The sequence below is a fragment of the Pongo pygmaeus genome, chromosome 2, assembly GCF_028885625.2.
Source record: "Pongo pygmaeus isolate AG05252 chromosome 2, NHGRI_mPonPyg2-v2.0_pri, whole genome shotgun sequence".
Lineage (NCBI taxonomy): Eukaryota > Metazoa > Chordata > Mammalia > Primates > Hominidae > Pongo > Pongo pygmaeus.
Window position 1 is genome coordinate 58,663,252 of NC_085930.1, and position 24,436 is coordinate 58,687,687.

The window sequence follows — 24,436 nt, forward strand, 5'->3', positions numbered from 1 at the left end:
CTATCGCCAAGTCCTCTCCATTTTACCTCCTATGCATCTCTCAAATATGTCCTCTTCACTTTCCCTCACCATCACCTCCCTTAGGTCCCCTCATCCCCTCCCAGCTACCAATATATTTCATCTGGACTTTCTATCAATCTGGTCCTCACAGGGAACAGAAGACAATCTAGAGTTTTGAAGATAATTAAAAGTTTTACAGAATGGACAAGGAAAACAACAAGGGGGTTGAGGCACCCAGGGACTAGCAAACCATTATCACCCCTAAGACTGAAGAGACAAAGGGAAGGACATGTTTTATTAGAGTGTGAGAGGACTGGAGCTCCAGGTGCTCCCCTGATGATGCAGAGGGCCAGTGCACCAGCCAAATGGTTCTGAGATAGCAGGAATATCCCATTCTCTCCCTATTCTATTGACTAAACAGAACCTGAAGCTGGAGGGCATGTCTGACTGATGTCAGTCCAAGGGGAGGACAGAAAATCGATGCAGGAGGAGAGAACTTGCTCACACCCATACTTGCCTTTCCCTCAAGAACCCTCTATGCTAGTGATCAGCAAACTTCTTCTGTAAAGGCCCAGACAGTAAATATCTTAGGCTTGGCCGGCTAGCCGGTCTCTATCACAAATACTCAACTTTGGCAGTTGTAGCACAGATAATGTGTAAACACATTAGTGTGACTGTGTTCCAATAAAACTTTATAACACTGAGATGATTTTCAGGTAACTTTTCACATCACATAATATTATTCCTTTGACTTAAAAAAAACTACTTGAAAATGTGAAAACTGTTCTCAGGCTGTATCCAAGAATGGCAGACAGAATTTAGCCAGGGACTGTAGATTTTAGATTCCTACTCTACACTACAGCCATGGATCTTTGTAAAACCCCAGTCAGTTCACCGTGCCCCCTGCTTGAACTTTTACATATTCCCAATGGCCTTAGGATAATAAGCCAAATCATGTAGCCTATGAGGACTGTATAGTCTGGCCCTACATACATTTCCATCCCCACTGTCTATACTTCAGCAGCAAGAGCCTCTCTGGGTTTCTCTTTCTCAACATCATGCTGTCTCCACATCTTTAGAATACTCTGCTCTCCACTCTCTACTTCATTTGCAGATCTCAGCTCACTGTAACATTATTTATAATAGCAAATAACAAAACGAAAAGTGGGGTGGGGGCATAACATTCCCAACACTAGGGAAATGAATCATGGAACACCAGGCAGCCATTTTATAACTGTAGATTAATGAGAAACAATGTTGATTAGATATTAAAACACTCATGTTACAGTAATACCTATTATTTCATATTGTTATAATACATTTATACATATATACGTAGGTGGAAAAAATCTTGAAGGGAATGCACCAAGCTGTTCAGAGTGATAACTCACGGGCAATGGGGTTATAGGTGGTCTTTTCCTTTTTGCTTATCTATATTTTCTAAAATAAACATGTATTAAGAAAAATCAACATGAATTTTAAAAAATAAACTTAACTAAAAAAAAAACCCTTAATTTCAGGTGAATATTTTAGAAAGTTATGAAGTTATGTGAGGGCTGGGGAAGGAAAGGAGAGGTTTTCACAGTTTGATCTAATTCAAAACTAAATCTGTGAAATACTCAAGTTTCCTAAAATTACTCATGATAAGTGTGTGATATATTGGTGGACATATTTTAGTTCCTGGGCTTTGACATTAATTGTAACAGACTTTTAAAGGGTAGCTCTTTTCTCCATTAAAAAAAAATGAGGCTGGGCATGGTGGCTCACGCCTGTAATCCCAGCACTTTGGGAGGCCAAAGTCGGCAGATCACCTGAGGTCAGGAGTTCGAGACCAGCCTGGCCAACATGGTGAAACCCTGTCTCTACTAAAAATACAAAAATTAGCCGTGTGTGGTGGAGCGCATCTGTAATCCCAGCTCCTCAGGAGGCTGAGGCAGGAGAATCGCTGGAACCCGGGAGGCGAAGGTTGCAGTGAGCTGAGATGGCACCACTGCACTCCAGCCTGGGCGACAGTTGAAATGGAATCAACTGAGTTCTCTCTCTTCAACTTGATTTAAATCATCAACCCAAAACCCAATGCCTAAACCCCAAAACCAATGACTAAAATCCTCATTAAAATGAGTGCACATGCCAATACTAAGAATGTTGTGTCATTCTTCATCAAAAGTAATTACCTCAACACAAGAGGAGACATGTACGCATGGAAGTAAACCCAAAATCCCAACTAACGAGCATCGTTCTGAGATCAGTGGCCACAGGGAATAATTCTGAAATTGGCATCACACCTATGCAAGATAACAACCCGGAGGTCTTATTTTTATAGAATATCAAGAACAAAATCATCCAAACTAAAAATAAAGAGCGAAAATCCAAAAGTTGCGCGCAATTCCTTCTGAAACCTATCCGCCTCCTACTCCTGTCCCTTCCTCTGGCGCTGGCGGGTCCTCGTCCCGAACCCCCACCGCAAGTCCTGGAACCGCCTCTTAACTCTTTTCTCGGCGGCTACGCCCCGGCCCCGCCCCAGCCATGCCTCGGCCCCGCCCCGTTCGCCGTCTACTGGCTTCTCCCACCACCTGCCAGAGGGTGACGAGGTGGGAAGCCGGGAAGCCGGGAAGCCGGGAGGGATCTACCGTGCACGTCCAAGGCGCTGGGCCTAGAGCAGGAGAAAGGGCGTGGAGGTGCGTCGGTGACCATGAAGCGCGGCCTCCTGCGTGATCCTTTCCGGAAGCGGAAGCTGGGGGGGCGGGCCAAGAAGGTCCGGGAGCCCACGGCGGTTAATTGTTTGTACCGTGAGGCTTCACTTACGTCGGTCTGGGCTTCTCTGAGGCTGCGAGAGATGGTCACGTCCGGATCTCGACCGGGCCAGGTGAGGGCTGAGGACCTGAGGAGTCCACTGGAGGATGGAGAGGGACAGGGGGGTTTTCGGGCCAGAAACTTGTAAAACTCTGCTCGAAAAAAGAGACCGTGCATCGACATTTAAGTGCTGGGACAGAGGGGCAGGGAACACCTAATCTTCTCTTCGTAACACAGCCGCTTGGTCTCTATTTGTGTTTCTGTTTAAATCGTCGTAGCCCTCTAGAGCGCCGGCTTTCGGGTCAGGCCCGGGTTCAAGTCCCAGCCTTCGCCGCTGGGTCGAGTGACAAGGCTCCCCTAGCTTCAGTTACTTGCACATTGAGATTCCACTACTTACTTCTCGGAACTTACTATTCCTAAGCTGCAAAATAGGCAGAAACAAGCATAAAATTCTGTCTCAAAGAATTGGGAAGGTTAAATGAGAGGACCCGGTAAAAACATCGATCACACAATTGGCGTAGACATGCAACAGAATTTAGTTCCCTTAAAAATACGTAGTTTGCCACCGTCTTAATGATAACAGCAGCTAACATTTAGATAGGACTTATGTGGCAGGTACTACTCTAAGTGCTTTTATGTATTACATAGAATAACCCATTTCATAGTCACAATATCCTTATGAGGTAGGTACCATTATCCGTCTTTTACACGAGGAAATTGAGGGCTGGAGGGTTCAAATAACTTCCTAACGGTTACACAGCTGTGGAATCAAGATTCAGACTCACAAAGCTGATGCCAGAGTCCATTCTTCTTTTAAACATTTTACCTAGTAGATGTATGACTTTGAACAAACCACTTTTCTGAAATTTAGGTTCCCACCTCACAGAAATAATAATAGCAAAATTAAAAGTTTAATGATAATAACCCCATAGAAGTAAGTGTAAAATAAAGCAAACTGATTATCCTGTATTGTGATCAGGACACTCCTTTTGGAGAGCAGCTTTGCAGTTTGTATCAAGAGTTATTAAATTGCCAATTACCTTTCACCAAATAATTTTCCTTTTAATCCTAAATATGAGAAGGCTATTTACAAGAGGTAGAAAGGCTTATTCCAGGTTTTTTAAATTATGAAAAATATGAAACAAACCAAGACCATATTATATTATTTCCACTGAAATATTATACAACCATTAAACATTTTTGAGTATTAATATGAAAAAGATTTAAAAGTAGAAAACACAAGATTCAAAATTGCAAATATCTAGTTAATATGACTAAGTAAAAAATGCATATGAAAGAAGATTGGAAGCCCCAATAGCAAAGAACACATCTAGTACCTAGATCTTGGTTTCCAAGTACCACTGTCCACTAAGGAGTCATGGCTTCTTGGAGAAATGACCAGCTCCAGGGCTGAGCAGGGTTAATATAAGAAGAGCATGGATACATCAAACTAAAAAGCCTCTGCACAGCACAGGAAATGATTAATGGAGTGAAAAGGCAATCTACAGAATGGGAGAAATCCAAGCCATGTATCTGATAAATAATTAATATCCAAAATACATATAAGGAATTTCTGTAATTCAAAAGCAGAACAACACATGACCTGGTTAAAAAATGAAAAAAGGATTTGAATAGACATTTTTCCAAAGAAGACGTACAGATGACCAACAGGTATATAAAAAGATGCTCAACATCACTAATTATCAAGGAAATGCAAATTAAAACCACAATGAGCTGTCACCTAACACCTGTTAGGATGACTTATTAAAAAAACAAAAAACAAGTATTGGCAAGGATTTGGAAGAATTGGAACCCTTGCACACTGTCAGTGGGAATGTAAAATGGTATAGCCGCTATGGAAAACAATATGGAGATTCCTCACCAAATTAAAAATAGAACTATATCACCCAGCAATTCTACTTCTGGGAATTTATCCAAAAGAATTGACATCAGGATATAGAAGAGATATTTGCACTCTTGTGTTCATTGCAGCACTATTCACAATAGCCAAGATGTAGGAACAACGTAAATGTCTATCTACAGATGAATAGATAAAATATGGTATATACATACAACGGACTATTATTCAACCTTTAAAAAGAAGGAAATAGCTGTCATATGCAATAACAGAGATGAACCTTGAAGAGATCATGCTAAGTGAAATAAGCTAGTCACAGAAGGACAAATACTGCATGATTTTACTTATATAAAGTATCAAATAGTTAAAACTCATAGAAACAGAATAGAATGGTGGTTGCTAGGGGCTGTTAGAAGAGAGAGACGGCGTTGCTATTCAGCAAATATAAAGTTACATTTATGTGAGATGAAGAAATTCTTGAGATCTGCTGTACAATATCATGTCTATAGTTAATACTACATTTTGTTGAGAAGGTAGATCTCATTTTAAATACCCTTGTGGCAATTATTAAAAAAAAAAAAAAGATGAACTGGGAGCACCTTGTTGTAGAAAGTAAGGAACGGCTCAAAAAGTGATGGGGACATGTTAAAATGATACAGGAGTCAACTTCAAGGGGCTCCCAGTGACCAAATTTGAGACAATTTGAGCATCAAAATAAAGTGATAATAACGGATCATAACCCACTGAAGAAAATAGGAATCAGTGAGTCCCCACTAACAAGGAAGAAGGAAAACGTGCTTCCCTAAAGTTGAATGCCAACTAATAAATGTAGAAGGAATTACATAGTTAGAAAATCACCATTTGTCAAACAATTGATTCAGCCAAGAATCATCAATGGATGCTAAAACTATGGGGTGAAAGTTTGATGATTGGGATATCTATATAGTCTGAAAGTATCTCTTCACAAAATGCTTAACAATTAGAAAGATAAAAGTAGAAACTACAATAAAAAACCTGGCAGACACCATCTTCGGTAATAAAGTTTACATCATCAATAATGGGACAAACTGACATGTGTCTATTTATTGTATTGAGAAGAACATACCTCTTTTGTGGATTCCTGCCAAAAATGCATGACCTGTGTCTAATCATAGGTAAACATCAGACAAATCTAAATGTCCAGAGGGACATTGTACAAAATAACTGGCTTAGTCTCTTTAAATATGTCAAGGTTATAACAGACAATGAATGACAGCCTGAGGAATTGTTATAGATTAAAGGAGACTAAAGAGCTATGACAATTTAATGCAACATGTGATCCTGGATTTGGTGTGAACCAGAGGGATTTTTTTTTTTTTTTGTGAAGGACAGTATTGGGATAATTGGCAACATGCAAATAAGGTCTAAACGTTAGATCATAATTCTGTATCAGTGTTAATTTCCTGGTTTTGATAATTATACTGTGGTTGTATTAGAGAATGGCCTTGTTTTTAGGAACTATTTAGGAGTAAAGGAGTAGTATATCTGCAACTTAACTCTAATGGTTCAGGCAAAAAGTAATGCTGTGTATATATGTTGAGAGAACATGGAAAATGGAAAATGTCAAGGGTCATGGAATCTGAGTGAAGCATATATAGGACTTCTTTGTTCTATTATTTCATAGTAGAAACTACAAAAAAAAGGGAAAGGAATTGTTCCAATATGATAGCTACCATCTCAAGGTGCTTTTATCATGGGTAATTTTCTTTACCAGATTTTCTATAATATAGCCTTGTGTATATTTTTTTGAGAAACGCCATATATAATCTTATAGTTATGCCAGACATGTACCTTAGACAGTGTACTTAAAAAATTTTTTTTTCAGCCGGGTGTGGTGGCTCACGCCTGTAATCCCAGCAACTTTGGAAGGTTGAGGCAGGCGGATCACTTGAGGTCGGGAGTTCAAAACCAGCCTGGCCAACATGGAGAAATCCTGACTCTACTAAAAAATACAAAATTAGCCAGGCGTGGTGGCGCATGCCTGTAATCCCAGCTACTCGGGAGGCTGAGGTAGGAGAATTGCTTGAACCCAGGAGGTGGAGGTTGCGGTGAGCTGAGATTGCACCATTGCACTCTAGCCTGGGCAAAATAAAGAGCGAAACGCTGTCTCAAAAAAAAAATTTTTTTTTTTGAAAGAATAATTGTGGTAGTTGTTTTTGGACTCGATCCAGGGTGTAGTATTATAGTGTCATGGCTTGGATTTTTTATTATAATTCCAGCCAGGACATTGACATAGATATACCAAAGGGAAAGACCCTGAGAATGTGACACAGAGACCAGTGGAGTGATGTTACACAAGGTCTTATTTCCTACATTGTTGGTTCTCACTGCTGGCTTCATGACCCTCCATCATAATCCAAGTTATCTCAAGAAGTATAACTCTTATCAACCCAATTTTTAACAAATGTATTCTCAGTGACATTCTTAGAAGGATGGAGCACATATTCAAGCATGTAATAGAATATATAACTTCAGAAAGTTTGGTAGTTACTGCTCAAAGCTATCTTGAGATGAAATATGTAAATATGTCAAGAGAAATTATAAATGAAACTGCCAACAGTGACTACATCTGGAGGATGGAACTAGGGGGAATCAGGGACTTTAACTCATGTTTATTTAAAATTATTTTGAATAGAGATTATATTTATCTGATATAAAGTTATTAAGATATAAAATAGTATACCATGGAAAGTGTCCTTTCTTGCTCTGTCCCCCAGATACTCAGTTTCTCTCCCCAGAGGCAACCGTGATTAACTGTTTCTGGCATAACTCCCAAGATATTGGATGCAGTTAAAAACAAATGCCTATTTTTTCCTGTTTTTCTACACAAAAGGTAATGCATTATGTCACTTTTAAAATAAAAAAAAAATTAAGAAAACAACAGTGCCATGTAAGTCTAAAAAGAAAGATTAAGACAATGAGATGTAGATAAAGAGAAAGGTAGAGTTTTTATTTGCTGGTCTAATCAGGCATTCTAAAGAATGTACATAAAAGGAACCAGAGTTAAGAATTCTGTTCTGTATCTTGAATTAACTTGTATGTTTCAAAGAATTTGGGACTATAGAACATGTTTAGGGGATTAATATAGTCTGAACTTAGTGTAGTAGTTACTTCTGGTATAAAATATCTCAATTTCTTTTTCACCTTAAGTAGACTTAAGGAACAAATATATGTGTTGTTTGCTTGACACTACATAAAATAAATTTAATATATTAATTAAATTATAATTGTGGATTTTTAGGATATGTCACATTACTTAAAACAGTGAATAATATGGTGCATACATACAATGGAATATTATTTGGCCTCAAAAAGGAAGAAACATTTTGACATACGCTACAGTATAGATGAAGCTTGAAGACATTATGCTAAGTGAAATAAGCCAGTCACAAAAGGACAAATATTGTATTATTCCAGTTATATAAAGTTTCTAGAGTAGTCAAATTCATAGAAACTAGGATGGTAGTTGTTAGGGTCAGGGAGAAGAGGGGATGGAAAGGTATTGTTTGATTGGTACAGAGTTTCAGTTTGAGAAGATGAATAAAAGAAAAAAATGACATCAGATTGCTGGCAAGATGGCTGAATAGGAACAGCTCCAGTCTGCAGCTCCCAGCGAGATGAATGCAGAAGGTGGATGATGTTTGCATTTCCAACTGAGGTACCTGGTTCATCTCATTGGGACTGGTTGGACAGTGGGTGCAGCCCATGGAGGGCAAGCCGAAGCAGGGTGGGGTGTTGCTTCACCCTGGAAGTGCCAGGGGTCGGGGAATTTTCTCCCCTACCCAAGAGAAGCTGTAAGGGACTGAACCTGAGGAACTGTGCACTCTGGCCCAGATACTGCACTTTTCCTAACGGTCTTCACAACCTGCAGACCAGGAGATTCCCTCCAGTGCCTACCCCACCGGGGCCCTGGGTTTTAAGCATAAAACTGGGTGGCCATTTAGGCAGACACCGAAATAGCTGCACGAGGTTTTTTTTTTTCTTTTTCCATACCCCAGTGGTGCCTGGAATGCCAGTGAGACAGTGAGACAAAACCATTCACTCCCCTGGAAAGGGGGCTGAAGCCAGGGAGCCAAGTGGTCTGGCTCTGTGGTCCCATCCCCATGGAGCCCAGCAAACTAAGATCCACTGGCTTGAAGTTCTCGCTGCCAGCATAGCAGCAGTCAGAGATCAACCTGGGACACTCGAACTTGGTGCGGGGAGGGGCATCCACCATTGCTGAGGCTTGAGTAGGCGGTTTTACTCTCACAGTGTAAACAAAGCCACTGGGAAGTTCGAACTGGGCAGAGCCCACTGCAGCTGAGCAAGGCTGCTGTGGCCAGACTGCCAGATTTGCCCTCTCTGGGCAGGGCATCTCTGAAAAAAAGGCAGCAGCCCCAGTCAGGGACTTTTAGATAAAACTCCCATCTCCCTGGGCCAGAGCACCTGGGGAAAGGAGTGCCTGTAGGCGCAATTTCAGCAGACTTAAATGTTTCTGCCAGATGGCTGTGAAGAGAGCAGTGGATCTCCCAACACAGCGTTCGAGCTCTGCTAAGGGTCATACTGCCTCCTCAAGTGGGTCCCTGACCCCCACGTATCCTGACTGGGAGACACCTCCCAGTAGGGGCTGACAAACACCTCATACAGGAAAGCTCTGGCTGGCATCTGGCAGGTGCCTCCCTGGACGAAGCTTCCAGAGGAAAGAACAGGCAACAATCTTTGCTGTTCTGCAGCCTCTGCTGGTGATACCCAGGCAAACGGTCTGGAGTGGACCTCCAGCAAACTCCAGCAGACCTGTAGCAGAGGGGCCTGACTGTTAAAAGGAAAACTAACAAACAGAAAGGAAGAGCACGTCCACTCAGAGACCCCATCCAAAGGTCACCAACATCAAAGATCAAAGATAGATAAATCCACAAAGATGGGGAGAAATCAGTGCAAAAAGGCTGAAAATACCAAAAACCAGAATGCCTCTTCTCCTCCAAAGGATCACAACTTCTCACCAGCAAGGGAACAAAACTGGATGGAGAATGAGTTTGACAAACTGACAGAAGTAGGCTTCAGAAGGTGGGTAACAACAAACTCCTGCGAGCTAAAGGACCATGTTCTAACCCAGTGCAAAGGAAGCTAAGAACCTTGAAAAAAGGTTAGACAAATTGCTAACTAGAATAACCAGTTTAGAGAAGAACATAAGCGACCTGATGGAGCTGAAAAACACAGCACAAGAACTTCCTGAAGCATACACAAGTGTCAATAGCCGAATCAATCAAGCAGAAGAAAGGATATCAGAGATTGAAGATCAACTTAATGAAATAAAGTGAGAAGACAAGATTAGAGAAAAAAGAATAAAAAGGCAAAACAAAGCCTCCAAGAAATATGGGACTATGTGAAAAGACCAAATCTATGTTTGATTGATCTACCTGAAAGTGATGGGGAGAATGGAACCAAGCTGGAAAACACTCTTCAGGATATTACAGGAGAACTTCCCCAACCTAGCAAGACAGGCCAACATTCAATTTCAGGAAATACAGAGAACACCACAAAGATACTCTTTGAGAAGAGCAACCCAAGACACATAATTGTCAGATTCACCAAGGTTGAAATGAAGGAAAAAATATTAAGGGCAGCTAGAGAGAAAGGTCAGGTTACCCACAAAGGGAAGCCCATCAGACCAACAGCGGATCTCTCTGCAGGAACCCTACAAGCCAGAAGACAGTGGGGGCCAGTGTTCAACATTCTTAAAGAATTTTCAACCCAGAATTTCATATCCAGCCAAACTAAGCTTCATAAATGTAGAAGAAATAAAATTGTTTACAGACAAGCAAATGCTGAGAGATTTTGTCACCACCAGGCCTGCCCTACAAGAGCTCCTGAAGGGAGCACTAAATATGGTAAGGTACAACAGATAACAGCCACTGTAAAAACATACCAAATTGTAAAGACCATCAACACTATGAAGAAACTGCATCAACTAATGGACAAAATAACCACCTAGCATCATAATGACAGGATCAGATTCGCACATAACAATAGTAACCTTAAATGTAAATGGACTAAATGCCCCAGTTAAGAGACACAGACTGGCAAATTGGATAAACAGTCAAGACCCATCGGTGTGTTGTATCAGGAGACCCATCTCACATGCAAAGACACACATAGGCTCAAAATAAAGGGATGGAGGAATCTTTACCAAGCAAATGGAAAGCAAAAAAACAAAAAAAAACCAAAAAACCAAAAAGCACGGGTTGCAATCATAGTCTCTGATAAAACAGACTTTAAACCAGCAAAGATCAAAAAAGACAAAGAAGGGCTAACTATCCTAAATAAATATGTACTCAGTACAGGAGCACAAGATTCATAAAGCAAGTTCTTAGAGACCTACAAAGAGACTTAGACTCCCACACAATAATAGTGGGAGACTTTAACACCCCACTGTCAATATTAGATCAATGAGACAGAAAATTAACAAGGATATTCAGGACTTGAACTCATCTCTGGAAGAAGCATACCTAATAGACATCTACAGAACTCTCCATCCCAAGTCAGCAGAATATACATTCTTCTCAGCACCACATCACACTAATTCTAAAATTGACCACATAATTGGAAGTAAAACACTCCTCAGCAAATGCAAAAGAATGGAAATCATAACAGTCTCTCAGACCACAGTGCAATCAAATTAGAACTCAGGATTAAGAAACTCACTCAAAACCACACAACTGCATGGAAACTGAACAACCTGCTCCTGAATGACTACTAGGAAATAATGAAATTAAGGCAGAAATAAATAAGTTCTTTGAAACCACTGAGAACAAAGTCACAACATACCAGAATCTCTGAGACACAGCTAAGGCAGTGTTTAAAGGGAAATTTATAGCACTAAATGCCCACAAGAGAAAGCAGGAAAGATCTAAAATTGACACCCTAACATCACAATTAAAAGAGCTAGAGGAACAAGAGCAAACAAATTCAAAAGCTAGCAGAAGACAAGAAATAACTAAGATCAGAGCAGAATTGAAGGAGATAGAGACACAAAAAACCCTTTAAAAAATGAATCCAGGAGGTGGTTTTTTTGAAAAGATCAACAAAATAGACTGGTAGGGAAGAATCAAATAGACACAATAAAAGAGGGAAGAATCAAATAGACACAATAAAAAATGATAAAGGAGATATCACCACTGATCCCACAGAAATACAAACTACCATCAGAGAATATTATAAACACCTCTATGCAAATAAACTAGAAAGTCTAGAGGAAATGGATACATTCCTGGACACATACACCCTCCCAAGACTAAACCAGGAAGAAGTTGAATCCCTGAATAGACCAATAACAAGTTTTTATTTTATTATTTAATAGCCTGCCAATCAAAAAAAGCCCAGGATCAGACAGATTCACAGCTGATTTCTACCACAGGCACAAAGAGGAGCTGGCACCATTTCTTCTGAAACTATTTCAAACAATAGAAAAAGAGGGACTCCTCCCTAACTCATTTTATAAGGCCAGCATCATCCTGATACCAAAACCTGGCAGAGACACAACAAAAAAAAAATTTCAGGCCAATATCCCTGATGAGTATCAATGCGAAAATCCTCAATAAAATACTGGCAAACTGAATCCAGCAGCACATCAAAAAACTTAGCCACTACTATCAAGTTGGCTTCATCTTTGGGATGCAAGCGTGGTTCAACATATGCAAATCAATAAATGTAATCCATCACATAAAAGAACCAATGACAGAAACCACATGATTATCTCAATAGATGCAGAAAAGACCTTTGATAAAATTCAACACCCCTTCATGCTAAAAACTCTTAATAAACTAGGTATTGATGGGGAATGTATCTCAAAATAATGAGAGTTATTGATGACAAACCCACAGCCAATATCATACTGAATGGGCAAAAACTGGAAGCATTCCCTTTGAAAACCAGCACAAGACAAGGATGCCCTCTCTCACCACTCCTATTCAACATAGTATTGGAAGTTCTGGCCAGGGCAATCAAGGAAGAGAAAGAAATAAAGTGTATTCAAATAGAAAGAGAGGACGTCAAGTTTTCTGTTTGCAGACGACATGATTGTATATTTAGAAAACCCCATAGTCTCAGCCCCAAATCTCCTTAAGCTGATAAGCAACTTCAGCAGTCTCAGGATACAAAATCAGTGTGCAAAAATCAAAAGCATTCCTATACACCAATAACAGACAAATAGAGAGCCAAATCATGAGTGAACTCCCATTCACATCTGCTACAAAGAGAATAAAATACCTAGGAATACAACTTACAAGGGCTGTGAAGGACTTCTTCAAGGAGAACTACAAACCACTGCTCAAGGAAATAAGAGAGGACACAAATGGAAGAACATTCCATGCTCATGGATAGGCAGAATCAATATTGTGAAAATGGCCATACTGCCCAAAGTAATTTATAGAGTCAATGCTCTCCTCATCAAGCAACCATTGACTTTCTTCACAGAATTAGAAAAAACGTCTTTAAATTTCATATGGAACCAAAAGAGCCCGTATAGCCAAGACAATCCTAAGCAAAAAGAACAAAGCTGGAGGCATCATGCTACCTGACTTCAAACTATACCATAAGGCTACAGTAACCAAAACAGCATGGTACTGGTACTAAAACAGATACATAGACCAACGGAACAGAACAGAGACCTCAGAAATAATGCCACACATCTACAACCATCTGATCTTTCACAACCCTGACAAAAGCAATGGGGAAAGGATACCCTATTTAATAAATGGTGTCAGGAAAACTGGCCAGCCATATGCAGAAAACTGAAACTGGACCCTTTCCTTACATCTTATACAAAAATTAACTCAAGATGGATTAAAGACTTAAACCTAAGACCTAAAACCATAAAAACCCTAGAAGAAAACCTAGGCAATACCATTCAGGACATATGCATGGGCAAAGACTTCATGTCTAAAACACCAAAAGCAATGGCAACAAAAGCCAAAATAGACAAATGGGATCTAATTAAACTAAAGAGCTTCTGCACAGCAAAATAAACTATCATCAAAGTGAACAGGCAGCCTACAGAATGGGAGAAAATTTTTGCAATCTGTCCATCTGACAAAGGGCTAATATCCAGAATCTACAAAGAACTTAAATTTACAAGAAAAAAAACAACCCCATCAAAAAGTGGGCAAAGGATATGAACAGACATTTTTCAAAAGAAGACATTTATTTGGCCAACAAACATATGAAAAAAAGGTCATCATCACTGGTCATTAGAGTAATGCAAACGAAAACCACAGTGAGATACCATCTCATGCCAGTTAGAATGGCAATCATTAAAAAGTCAGGAAACAACAGATGCTGGAGAGGATGTGGAGAAACAGGAATGCTTTTACACTGTTGGTGGGAGTGTAAATTAGTTCAACCATTGTGGAAGACAGTGTGGCAATTCCTCAAGGATCTAGAACCAGAAATACCATTTGACCCAGCAATACCATTACTGGGTATATATCCAAAGGATTATAAATCATTCTACTATAAAGACACATGCACACATAATGTTTATTGCAGCACTGTTCACAATAGCAAAGACTTGGAACCAAGCCAGATGCCTATCAGAGATAGACTGGATAAAGAAAATGTGGCACATATACACCATGGAATACTGTGCAGCCATGAAAAAGGATGAGTTCATGTCCTTTGTGGGGACATGGATGAAGCTGGAAACCATCATTCTCAGCAAACACAAGAACAAAACCAAACACCACATGTTCTCACTCATAAGTGAGAGTTGAACAATGAGAACACATGGACAGAGGGAGGGGAATATCACACACCGGTGCCTGTCAGGGGTGGGGAGTTAGGGGAGGGATAGCATTAGGAGAAATACCTAATGTAGATGACAAGTTGATGAGTGCAGCAAACCACTATCACACGTGTATACCTATGTAACAAACCTGCACGTTCTGCACATGTATCCCAGAACTGAAAGTATAATAATAAAAAAGAAATTTCAACCCAGAATTTCATAGTCAGCCAAACTAAGCTTCATAAGCAAATGAGAAATAAGATCCTTTTCAGACAAGCAAATCCTGAGAGAATTTGTTACCACCAGACCTACCTTACAAGAGCTCCTGAAGGAAGCAGTAAATATGGAAAGGAATAACCATTACCAGCCACTACAAAACCACAGTGAAGTACATAGACCAATGACACTACAGAGCAACCACATAAACAAGTCTGCAAAATAAGCAGCTAACATCATGATGACAGGATCTGTCAACTGATCTTTCACAACGTTGACAAGAACAAGCAATGGGGAAAGGACTCTATTTAATAAGTGGTGCTGGTACAACTGGCTAGTCATATGCAGAAGATTGAAACTGGACCCTTTTCTTACACTATATAAAAAAATCAATTGGAGATGGGGGTTGAAGGCTTAACTGTAGAACCTAAAACGATAAAACACTGGAAGATAACCTAGGACATACCATTCTGGGCATATGACCTGGCAAAGATTTTATGACAAAGATGCCAAAAGCAACTGCAACAAAAACAGCAGTTGACAAATGCGACCTAATTAAACTAAAGAGCTTCTGCACAGCAAAACAAACTATCAACAGAGTAAACAGAGAACCTTCAGAATGGAAGAAAATATTTGCAAAGTATACATTCCACAAAGGTCTAATATCTGGAATCTATAAGGAATTTAAATAAACAAATTGGCGAATGACATGAACAGATACTTGTCAGAATATATACACGTGGTCAACAAGCATATGAAAAAATGTACATTACTAATCATTAGAGAAATACGTATCAGAACCACAGTGAGATACCATCTCCCACTAGTCACAATGGCTATATATATTTTTTAAGACAGGATCTTGCTCTGTCACCCAGGCTGGAGTGCAGTGGCACACTCATGGCTCACTGCAGCCTCTACCTCCTGGGCTCAAGTGATTCTCCCACCTTAGCCTCCCTAGTAGCTGGGACTATGGGCATGCACCACCACCCCTTTGCAGGGATATGGATGAAGCTGGAAACCATCATTCTCAGCAAACTATCACAAGGACAGAAAACCAAACACCGCACGTTCTCACTTATAGGTGGGAATTGAACAATGAGAACACTTGGACACAGGGCGGGGAACATCACACACGGGGGCCTGTCATGGGGTGGGGGGCAGGGGGAGGGATAGCATTACGAGAAATATCTAATGTAAATGACGAGTTAATGGGTGCAGCAAACAAACATGGCACATGTATACCTAAGTAACAAATCTGCATGTTGTGCACATGTACCCTAGAACTTAAAGTATAATAATAAAAAAATTAAACTCATTCAGCACCTTACAACTTTCACGCTTTGCACACTCACTGTGTCATTCAGCAAATCCTGTCGAACTTACTAGGTGCTATTGAACCTCCACTCATGTACACTTACTGTGTAATCCAGCAATCACTTTTTGCATATTTGTTCTCTCATCTAACTTCTGTGACACTAAATTTTGTGTACTTGACAATCACTCTTTGTACACTCATTCTCCACCATCTAGATGACATTCCTTTCACATTTACTTGAACTTGGCCTTGATTATTTCAATTTTGATTTTTATATGACATTGGTGTTGATCTTCCCTTTGATGCTGACTTTAAATTTTACCTTGACCTTGACTTGATCTCAACTCAAACAAAATCCTGTTTCCCACCTTATGTCTAGGCCATGTCTAGCACAAATTTGGAACTTGATCTTTAACTTGACACTAATCTTGACCTTGAGCTTTGCTGTAGTTCTAACACTCATCCTGTTTTTGGACAATAACCAGATCATATACAGCACTAATTGCAAAGTTGAATATAATCTTGACTTTGACTTTGGCACTGATTTTGATCTTTTATTGACCAGTTAAGACTTTCTTCCTATCCTTTTATTATTACCATCTACCAGATGTAGCCTTATGTGCACACTTGAAGTTGACCGGTACCTTAAATTTCTCCTTGATTTTGATGAAAACCCTTAGACCACTTCACATGCAGAGCAAGTGTAGCTCTGATTTGAACTTGAGCTTGATTTAGACCTTGGCCTTTGACCTTAACCTTTATATTGCTCCTGACTGAAATTCCAGCTTGAAATTTCCTAGAACTTATCTTAACCTTTAACTTGACTTAGACCTTGAAACTGTGCTTGAATTTTACTTCAATTTTCACCTTGACACTAATTCGGATCTACTTCTCATTTCTATTTAACATCCCTGTCACGTTAAGGCCCATATTCTCATGACTTTGAACTTGAACTCTGGCTGCGGCTCAGAAGATACAAAAGGGATGAGTAATGTAAAAATCTGGACCAGTATTCTAATTCTGGGCAATTATCCTGCAAATCGTGCCAGATCATCATCTGGGTAAATGGAGTGCCCATAACCCAGAAGTTTCCTTTTTGGGGAAAGTAAGACAAAAGGAGCTAACTAGAGTCACACCCCATGCACCCAAATCTTAGCCACCTATATATACAACTATAGCCACCAGTTATCTGGGTGTGTTAGCAGCCTCAGGATTTTTGAGCTGTCCCTACCCCCTTGTTTCATTTTGATCCATGTCTTCTAATAACCTGGTTTGTCTCTTCTTACCTTCAGGCCATCAAAGTCCAAATGGTCATTCAAAGGGAGCCTCGGACAGTGGCTCCGTTTAACTGGGGACCCTAGATAGGCCTCTGAGAGAATCTCTGACTGCAACTTTTCCCAAAACAATGCCTTTGTCAACATTAAGCAGTTAAGAACAGTCATTGTCCCTATCCTAATGGCAGATGTATCTCTTCAGAGGGGGGAGTTGATGGCAGAGGCGGCCCATCTGGAGCAGCGGATGTGAATATGCCAGCTGCAGTGGGGGAGACACGGCTGGGTTTGCACACTCCATGGGGCCGGCAGGTGCCAGGAACAGGCGAGGGCCCCGTGCCCTATTTAATTAGTGGGGCAGGAGCCCTGCGCTCCTGGGCACAGCTGCAGCCACCCAGCTGTGGCTCTGGACCCAGGCATCCCTGTGCTCTCAGGGCCCCAGAAGCCCCCCTGCCCCTGCAGGCTCCCTGGCCTCTCCCTACTCCTGGCACCCACTATAATTTCAGAGCAAAGTGGAAGCCAAGCCCAGATGCTGTCATGACCCGGCCGAATTTGTGTGCACTCAGGACGGCACTGACATGCCAGCCCCACCACTGCCTCACCCCTCTCTGGACTTTGGGTGCCAACTTTGGGTCCCCTCCTTTGGGAGGGAGGCTGGGAGGTGGTTAGGGGCAGCTTGGCACAGGCCTGCAGGTGCCCTTTGACACAAACAGCCTGGGCACCATGGACAGCATGTCGGTAGCAGGAGGCAGACAGGTTCCTGGGCAGAAAGGGGTGGGGTCTTGTTGAAACCCCCACTTCGATCCAGGAATGGCCTGAAGCCTGGGGACTGAGCTGCCAGTTCAGGGTGGAGTTGGCAGCCCGGAGTGAGAACTTAATGGTGCTTTTTCCAGGCCACTCATGGACCTCTCATGGACACTCATGGACCAATCAGCATGCACTTCCTCCCTTATGTGCCCATTAAAAACCCTGGACTCAGGCAGACTCACGCTTGTTGGGACGACCTGCCTGTGGAAAACAGCTACCCACTCCGGGTCTCCTGAGAGCTGTTTTGTCACTTGGTGAAGCTCCCCTCTGTCTTGCTCACCCTCCAGTTGTCTGCATACCTCATTCCTCCTGGAGGCAGGACAAGAACTTGGGACACGCTGAATGGCAAGACTCAAACAGCTGTAATACAAACAGGGCTGAAACATGCCCCCCACTTGCCATGTTGCAGGCGATGAGAAGGAGAGAAGAGCTGTAGCCATTCTGGGAGCCCAGACCTTGGAGCTCCCCAGGCCAGAGCTGTGATGCCCTCTTTGGGGCTCTGTGGTTCCTGGTGTCTCCAAGCTTCTGGGCACCACCATGTTCCCCTTGTCCAGATGTAGGTGACCGCAGTGGAAGCTGCTTGTGGTACATCTGATCCAGTTGCAGCCTTGCACGGAGCCGGCGCCTGTGCCAGTGCCTGGAGCTGCCTGCCCTGCCACAGCAGGGAGTGCCTGGCTGTGTGCAGTGGTTGGACCTCATGCTCACTCGCTCCCATACCCCTCATTACTCCATGCCTGGCTCACCCTTGGCAAGTGTGGGATCCCAGGCTGGTAGCGTGAGCTGAGCGCAGCCTGCCAGGCTGAGTGGACAGAACAAGCCCAGCGGGCCTGAGCAAAACTCAGGCAAAGGCACCACTGGCCACAGAGGTTTCTGGCTGGAAAAGCAACACCTCAAGGATCTTGTAACACTGTGTTGGTCAAACCTCTTTAGCACACACATCGCTTGGGTCTGAGCCCAAATGTCTGTTCAAATCAGTCCACCACTCACTAGCCATAGGGCCTTGGTAACGTTAAGAAGCCTCACAATGCTTCAGTCATCTACAAATGGGAGTGGTATGTACTGCATCACTTATTGTGAGGTTATCAGAGTTTACAGGTCAAATGCTTAGAATACAGCCAGACACACAGAAGGTGCTCGATAGATCTTAGCTCTCATTACATGCTTCAATAGCATCACATGCTTGTCTTTTGCAGGACTTATCAGAGCTGGACTTTCAATACTTGTGTGATGTTGACTATCTCTCCTAGTAGGGACTTGAACCAGGGATGATGAGTGCTTTGCCCACAAGTGTGTCCCCAGTATCTAGCCTGGAGCTTGGCATACAGTTGTGCTGAATATTCTCCAGTTGCCTCTCCAGATCTATCCCCAGCCTCCCCTGGCTCTGTGCCCCAGGAGGCTGAAACCTCTGTGGATCGTCAAGTGGCTCCCCAGTCATTGAACTTCTGGTTGGGTTGGCCAATGGGAGACACTTGCAGGAGATAATAGGGTGGACAGAGAATGAGATTGGGATATTTATTTCCCTGGCTTTCTCTGCCAGGCCACAAGCTGATGTAGCTGTGTCTCTTTATTAGAGATCCCCATGCATCTCAGGAAACCGCAATCCCAACTATTCTCCAGGACAGGTGAATGTCTGGTAGTGCCTGGCCCCAGGATGCTTCACCCCTTCTTCTAGTCCCCATGCACCTATAAACTGTGCCTTCCTTAAAGTCTGCTGAATTACTCCAGTTAATGTACCATGTCCTTCCTTCTAGAACATTGATACAAGAGGTTCTATATCAACATTTGTTGAATACATGAATAGATGTCTGTTTTACCACATGAAGATAATAATCCTCAGGTCCAAGCACGGCTACAGTTGTCCTCATGAGTTAATAAGAGACAGGAAATGATCATACATTTTTTAAAGATGATGTTCTCGAGTAGTAGTTCTCAAACGTGGGTGTGCATGAGAAACCTGGAGGGCTTGTGGAACCCATATAGCGGGCTCTACTCCCAAGAAATGCTGATTTGGCTGGTCAGGCCAGGGGGTGAGGGATAATAATTTGCACTTCTAACAAGTTTTCTGGTGACATTGATGTTTCTAGGCTGAAGACCACTTTGAGAAACACTGCACTAGAGAAATGCCAGATGCTTTTGTTGTTTATATACCCCAAGCCTCAGGGTTGCATTAACTATCTTTAAAGACATAAAGGATCAAGTACAATGTAATCTGTTTTATTTTACACTTCTCTGATTATTGAAATCTAAACAGAGGTTTTTGCTAACAAACAAAAAGGAAAATAAAAAGACAGCAAGGACACGATTAAATGTTGAGTGCAGATGAAGGGTTGTACAAGGCCCCATCCTGGGGAGGCTGTACACCTTCTTGGCACAGCAGCAGTGTGGCCCACGGAGCTTGAACCTGGTGAAGACAGCAAGTAAGCCACAGCTCAAGAGTCCTGAGTCTTGGGAACAGAAAAGAGCTCCTTCCTGCTCCACCCCAATCTGGGTTGCATGGGCATGGAAAAGAGCAAACACCCTGCAAAGCTTACTGGACATGCCTCTTCTTTAGCTTCTCAGGCCAGAACACCCTCCTCTCCACAAACGTGTGCACACTCACATGCTCATTAAGCATGTGCACACATCATATTCACACACTCAAGCCATGCTCTTGATTTCAGGGTTCTATTGCGGGCTCAGGTATCAACCCCAGAGCCGAGGTGTGTGAGAGCTACCTTAGCAGACTCAAAAGGCTACTGCAAAGGCAGGGGTCAACCATCCCAAGGACCTGGCAAGGGAGAAACTGAATTCTGTACCCCACTGATGTGAGAGGAAATTCTAATGAGCAAATGGGACCAGCGGGCCCAGTTAGGGAGGTCCAGATGCCAGTTCTGAGATGCCACCCAGCTCTGCTTTGCTCTTCAGTAGCCAGTCAGTGAAAAAGCAGAGTGCCAGGAGGCCAGTACCGAGCAGGTCCCCCAGCCCTGTAAGGTAGGGGATGCAGTGGTTGTCAGGATCCAGGGCCTGGTGCCAAGTCAGCCGAACCAACACTTCTGCCAGGTACAGCAGGATTGTCACCTGTCAGAAGGGCAAAGAGACACAAAAGAAGACCAAGTCAGAAAGTCAAGTACAGGCAGGAAGCACTAGCTGAGGCTTAAGGAGAGACACCAAGGTGGACATGTCAACCCCAGCCAGCCTCCTTCATCCAGCTTCTCTTGGGGTCTGAAGCCCAGCTCTGAGCTCAAGCAGTGGCTAGAGAGTTGACCCTCATCTGTACTTACCTAGCCTCCCTCTGGTGGGCCCTGCTTCTGGCACCCTGAAGGGCCAGTCAGACCCACTGCCACTCACCAGCTGGGGCTCTCTCTGCTGCGATAGGCTCCACTCATGGGACTTTGCCGAGATGTCCATTTGGGTTTGCCTGAGCCCTTCTCCCCTGGGGGTTAGGACAGTCAGCCCTTCCTGAAGGTGCCATGGGGTAGTCTACACAAGCCTGCTCAGGTCTCATGGCTCCTCAGTCCCTTGTCCAGGCTAACCCCAGCTCCTTCCTTCTCCCCAACCAGAGTCATGAGCTGCTGCTGCTCAGGACAACTTCTGGGATTTCCCTAATCCTACCCTTTAAGGTCAGGAACATACCACAATTACAAATGCCATAAACTCGGGGAGATGAGAAAGTGCCAGTACCAGCACCACACCCATAGAATTGCCCTCCAGTGCCCACAGTGCTCCCTGCAAAGGCCCCAGACCCACTGGGGACCATCAGCCCGCTGCAGTCTAGGCAGACAGTGTGCTGAATACCTGCCCAACATCTCCTTCACCATGCTCACTGCTGTCCAGCCCTGATCAATGTCTACGCATGCCTTGCAGCAGCAGCCCCTGCAGGGGCCTGGCCCTGCCCACCCACTGCTGGGGAGGCAGTGGATAGCTGGACCACTCCTCAGCCTGTTCCATGGGAACATGCTTCATCCTCAGGGCTGCTCCTCTTATCCTGTGATGATGAACGTGCTGCATGCAGTGTGTGGCATGTTGTGTGCCGTGTCTAGCATGCAGTATATAATGTGAGGGGTGATGTGCAAGATGAAATGTGTAGTATGCAGTGTAGTAAGTAGCGTAAGCTGTATAGCGTGTAGCATGCAGCACACACTCTGTAGCATGCGTGTGGCATGCACTGTGACATGCAGTGTGTAGTGTGTGTGACATGCAGTGTGTAGTGTGTGTGGCGTGCACTGTGTGGTGTGGAGTGTGTGGTGTGAAGTGTGTGGGATGCGCTGTGTGGTGTGGAGTGTGTGGGATGTGCTGTGTGGTGTGAAGTGTGCAGTGTGTGATGTGTAGTGTCTGGGATGTGCTGTGTGGTGTGGAGTGTGTGGTGTGAAGTGTGTGGGATACGCTGTGTGGTGTGGAGTGTGTGGGATGCGCCGTGTGGTGTGGAGTGTGTGGTGTGGAGTGTGTGGGATGCGCCGTGTGGTGTGGAGTGTGTGGTGTGGAGTGTGTGGGATGCGCCGTGTGGTGTGGTGTGTGGTGTGGAATGTGTGGTGTGGAGTGTGGGATGCACTGTGTGGTGTGGATTGTGTGGTGTGGAGTGTGTGGGATGCACTGTGGTGTGGAGTGTGTGGTGTGGAGTGTGTGGGATGCGCTGTGTGGTGTGGAGTGTGTGGTGTGGAGTGTGTGGGATGCGCTGTGTGGTGTGGAGTGTGGAGTGTGTGAGATGCGCTGTGTGGTGTGGAGTGTGTGGAATGTGCTGTGTGGTGTGGAGTGTGTGGTGTGGATTGTGTGGTGTGGGGTGTGTGGGATGCACTGTGTGGTGTGGAGTGTGTGGTGTGGAGTGTGTGGGATATGCTGTGTGGTATGGAGTGTGTGGTGTGGAGTGTGTAGTGTGAAGTGTGTGGGTTGCACTGTGTTGTGGAGTGTGTGTGAAGTGTGTGGTGTGAAGTGTGTGGTGTGGTGTGTGGGGTACAGTGTGTGGTGTGGAGTTTGTGGTGTGGTGTGGAGTGTGTGGGATGCGCTGTGTGGTGTGGAGTGTGTAGCATGCAGCATGTGGTGTGCAGTGTGGAATGGCCTCTGTATTTGACAAGTTGACTCAACTCCTGGAAGATAAGGACTGTGCCCCACATGTCCAGCCACCCCCACCCGCCTCCCTCAGCCTCTCACTCAGACAAGAGATCAAGCCTGCTGGCTGACTACACAGCTGCGCACCTCTGCTGCTGCAGCCAGGCTTACCTGGATCAGGCCTGCCAGCAGGTAGAGCACCACAAAGGTCTGGCTGCTTATGACTGACTGACCCTCCACCAGGTAGATGATGTAGAAGAAAATCAGATGGCCTGGGACCACCAGCAAGAGCAGGACTCGAGCTGACATGGAATTGATTTCTGAAAGAAACAGAACCAAGAAGGTCATGTGACCTGAAGCGAAGCCACTTTGGCATGTGACAGTCCTCAGTGAGGCATCCACACTCACTCATCCATTTATTCCCAAGTGTTCACTGGACACCTACTCTGTGGCAAGCAGGTTCTGGCAGATGGGGATACAGTCTTCCCCCTTCCCTCGTGGAGCTGATATTTTAGAGAAGAGAAACAAGAATCAAGTAAGCAGAAATAAAAAGAAGCAAGAAAGTCTATTTCAAACTGTGACAAGTACTTTAAAGAAAATAAGGGTAAAAAGAAGGGCAAAAAGCAGGAAGTGTGTATCAGTGGGGATGAGCTCCTGCAGATGACATTTCAGCTGGGATTTGAATTTGGGGGACAGGAGTTTGAGCAGAGAAAAGAGAACATACAAGGGGCTTAAGGAGGAAAAGAGCTTTGGGTACGGTGCTTCACTCAATGCAGCGCTGGTGATCTGGGGAGGGCAGTTGGCTCAAAAGGGGACCTCTGGCAGCCCCTTCTTCACAGCAGCCTCTGTGGCCCTGTCAGCACACCTGCAATGTGCCAGTGAGCCCCGGGTTTCCTTTAGATTCCCATGCTCTGAGTTTGAGACTTTACAATAAGTGTGATTGACCCTGGCCCTACCACAAACACTTTTTAAAATTCTAACATGAATATGATTGATTTCTCAAATGGAAATAGAGTTCTAATGAAAAGTAGGCCTCCATTTGACTCTGCATTAATATATGTATTTCACTAAAATAATAAAGAAAAGGAGAAAAAAGGTCACATGTAGTTCAAAGCTAGTGCAGAGGAGCAACAACATGTATTCATGATGAGAAATCAGACATGGAATAAAAGTATTATTTTAAAAAATGTCAAAAAGAAGCAGCAAAATGATTGGAAGAAGCTACTATTAGAAGTTGGTGTAAGAACTCAAGAAAATCTATAGGAAAACCATGTAAACAATAAGAATTCAATAAAATGTTTAGGTGTACAACACAGAAAATAACAGCTTTTCTATATACAAATAACAAGTTA

At 43.3% G+C, this 24,436-nt stretch overlaps 1 protein-coding gene across 3 annotated transcripts in view; it reads right to left on the bottom strand.

Annotated features, from left to right (window-relative positions):
• Nucleotides 1-20,255: 20,255 nt before the first annotated feature.
• Nucleotides 20,256-24,436, bottom strand: part of SLC41A3 (solute carrier family 41 member 3) — an 83,520-nt gene continuing 79,339 nt past the window's right edge. For 2 of the 3 annotated variants that reach the window (XM_054480772.2, XM_054480774.1), the window contains 2 exons: nt 23,256-23,404; nt 20,256-21,119 (listed from right to left, as the gene is read on the bottom strand). In XM_054480772.2, coding sequence (XP_054336747.1) covers nt 20,910-21,119; nt 23,256-23,404 — 359 coding nt within the window. In that variant the 3' untranslated portion in view covers nt 20,256-20,909. The remainder of the gene's footprint in view (nt 21,120-23,255; nt 23,405-24,436) is intronic. The other variant, XM_054480775.2, reaches the window with a different exon arrangement.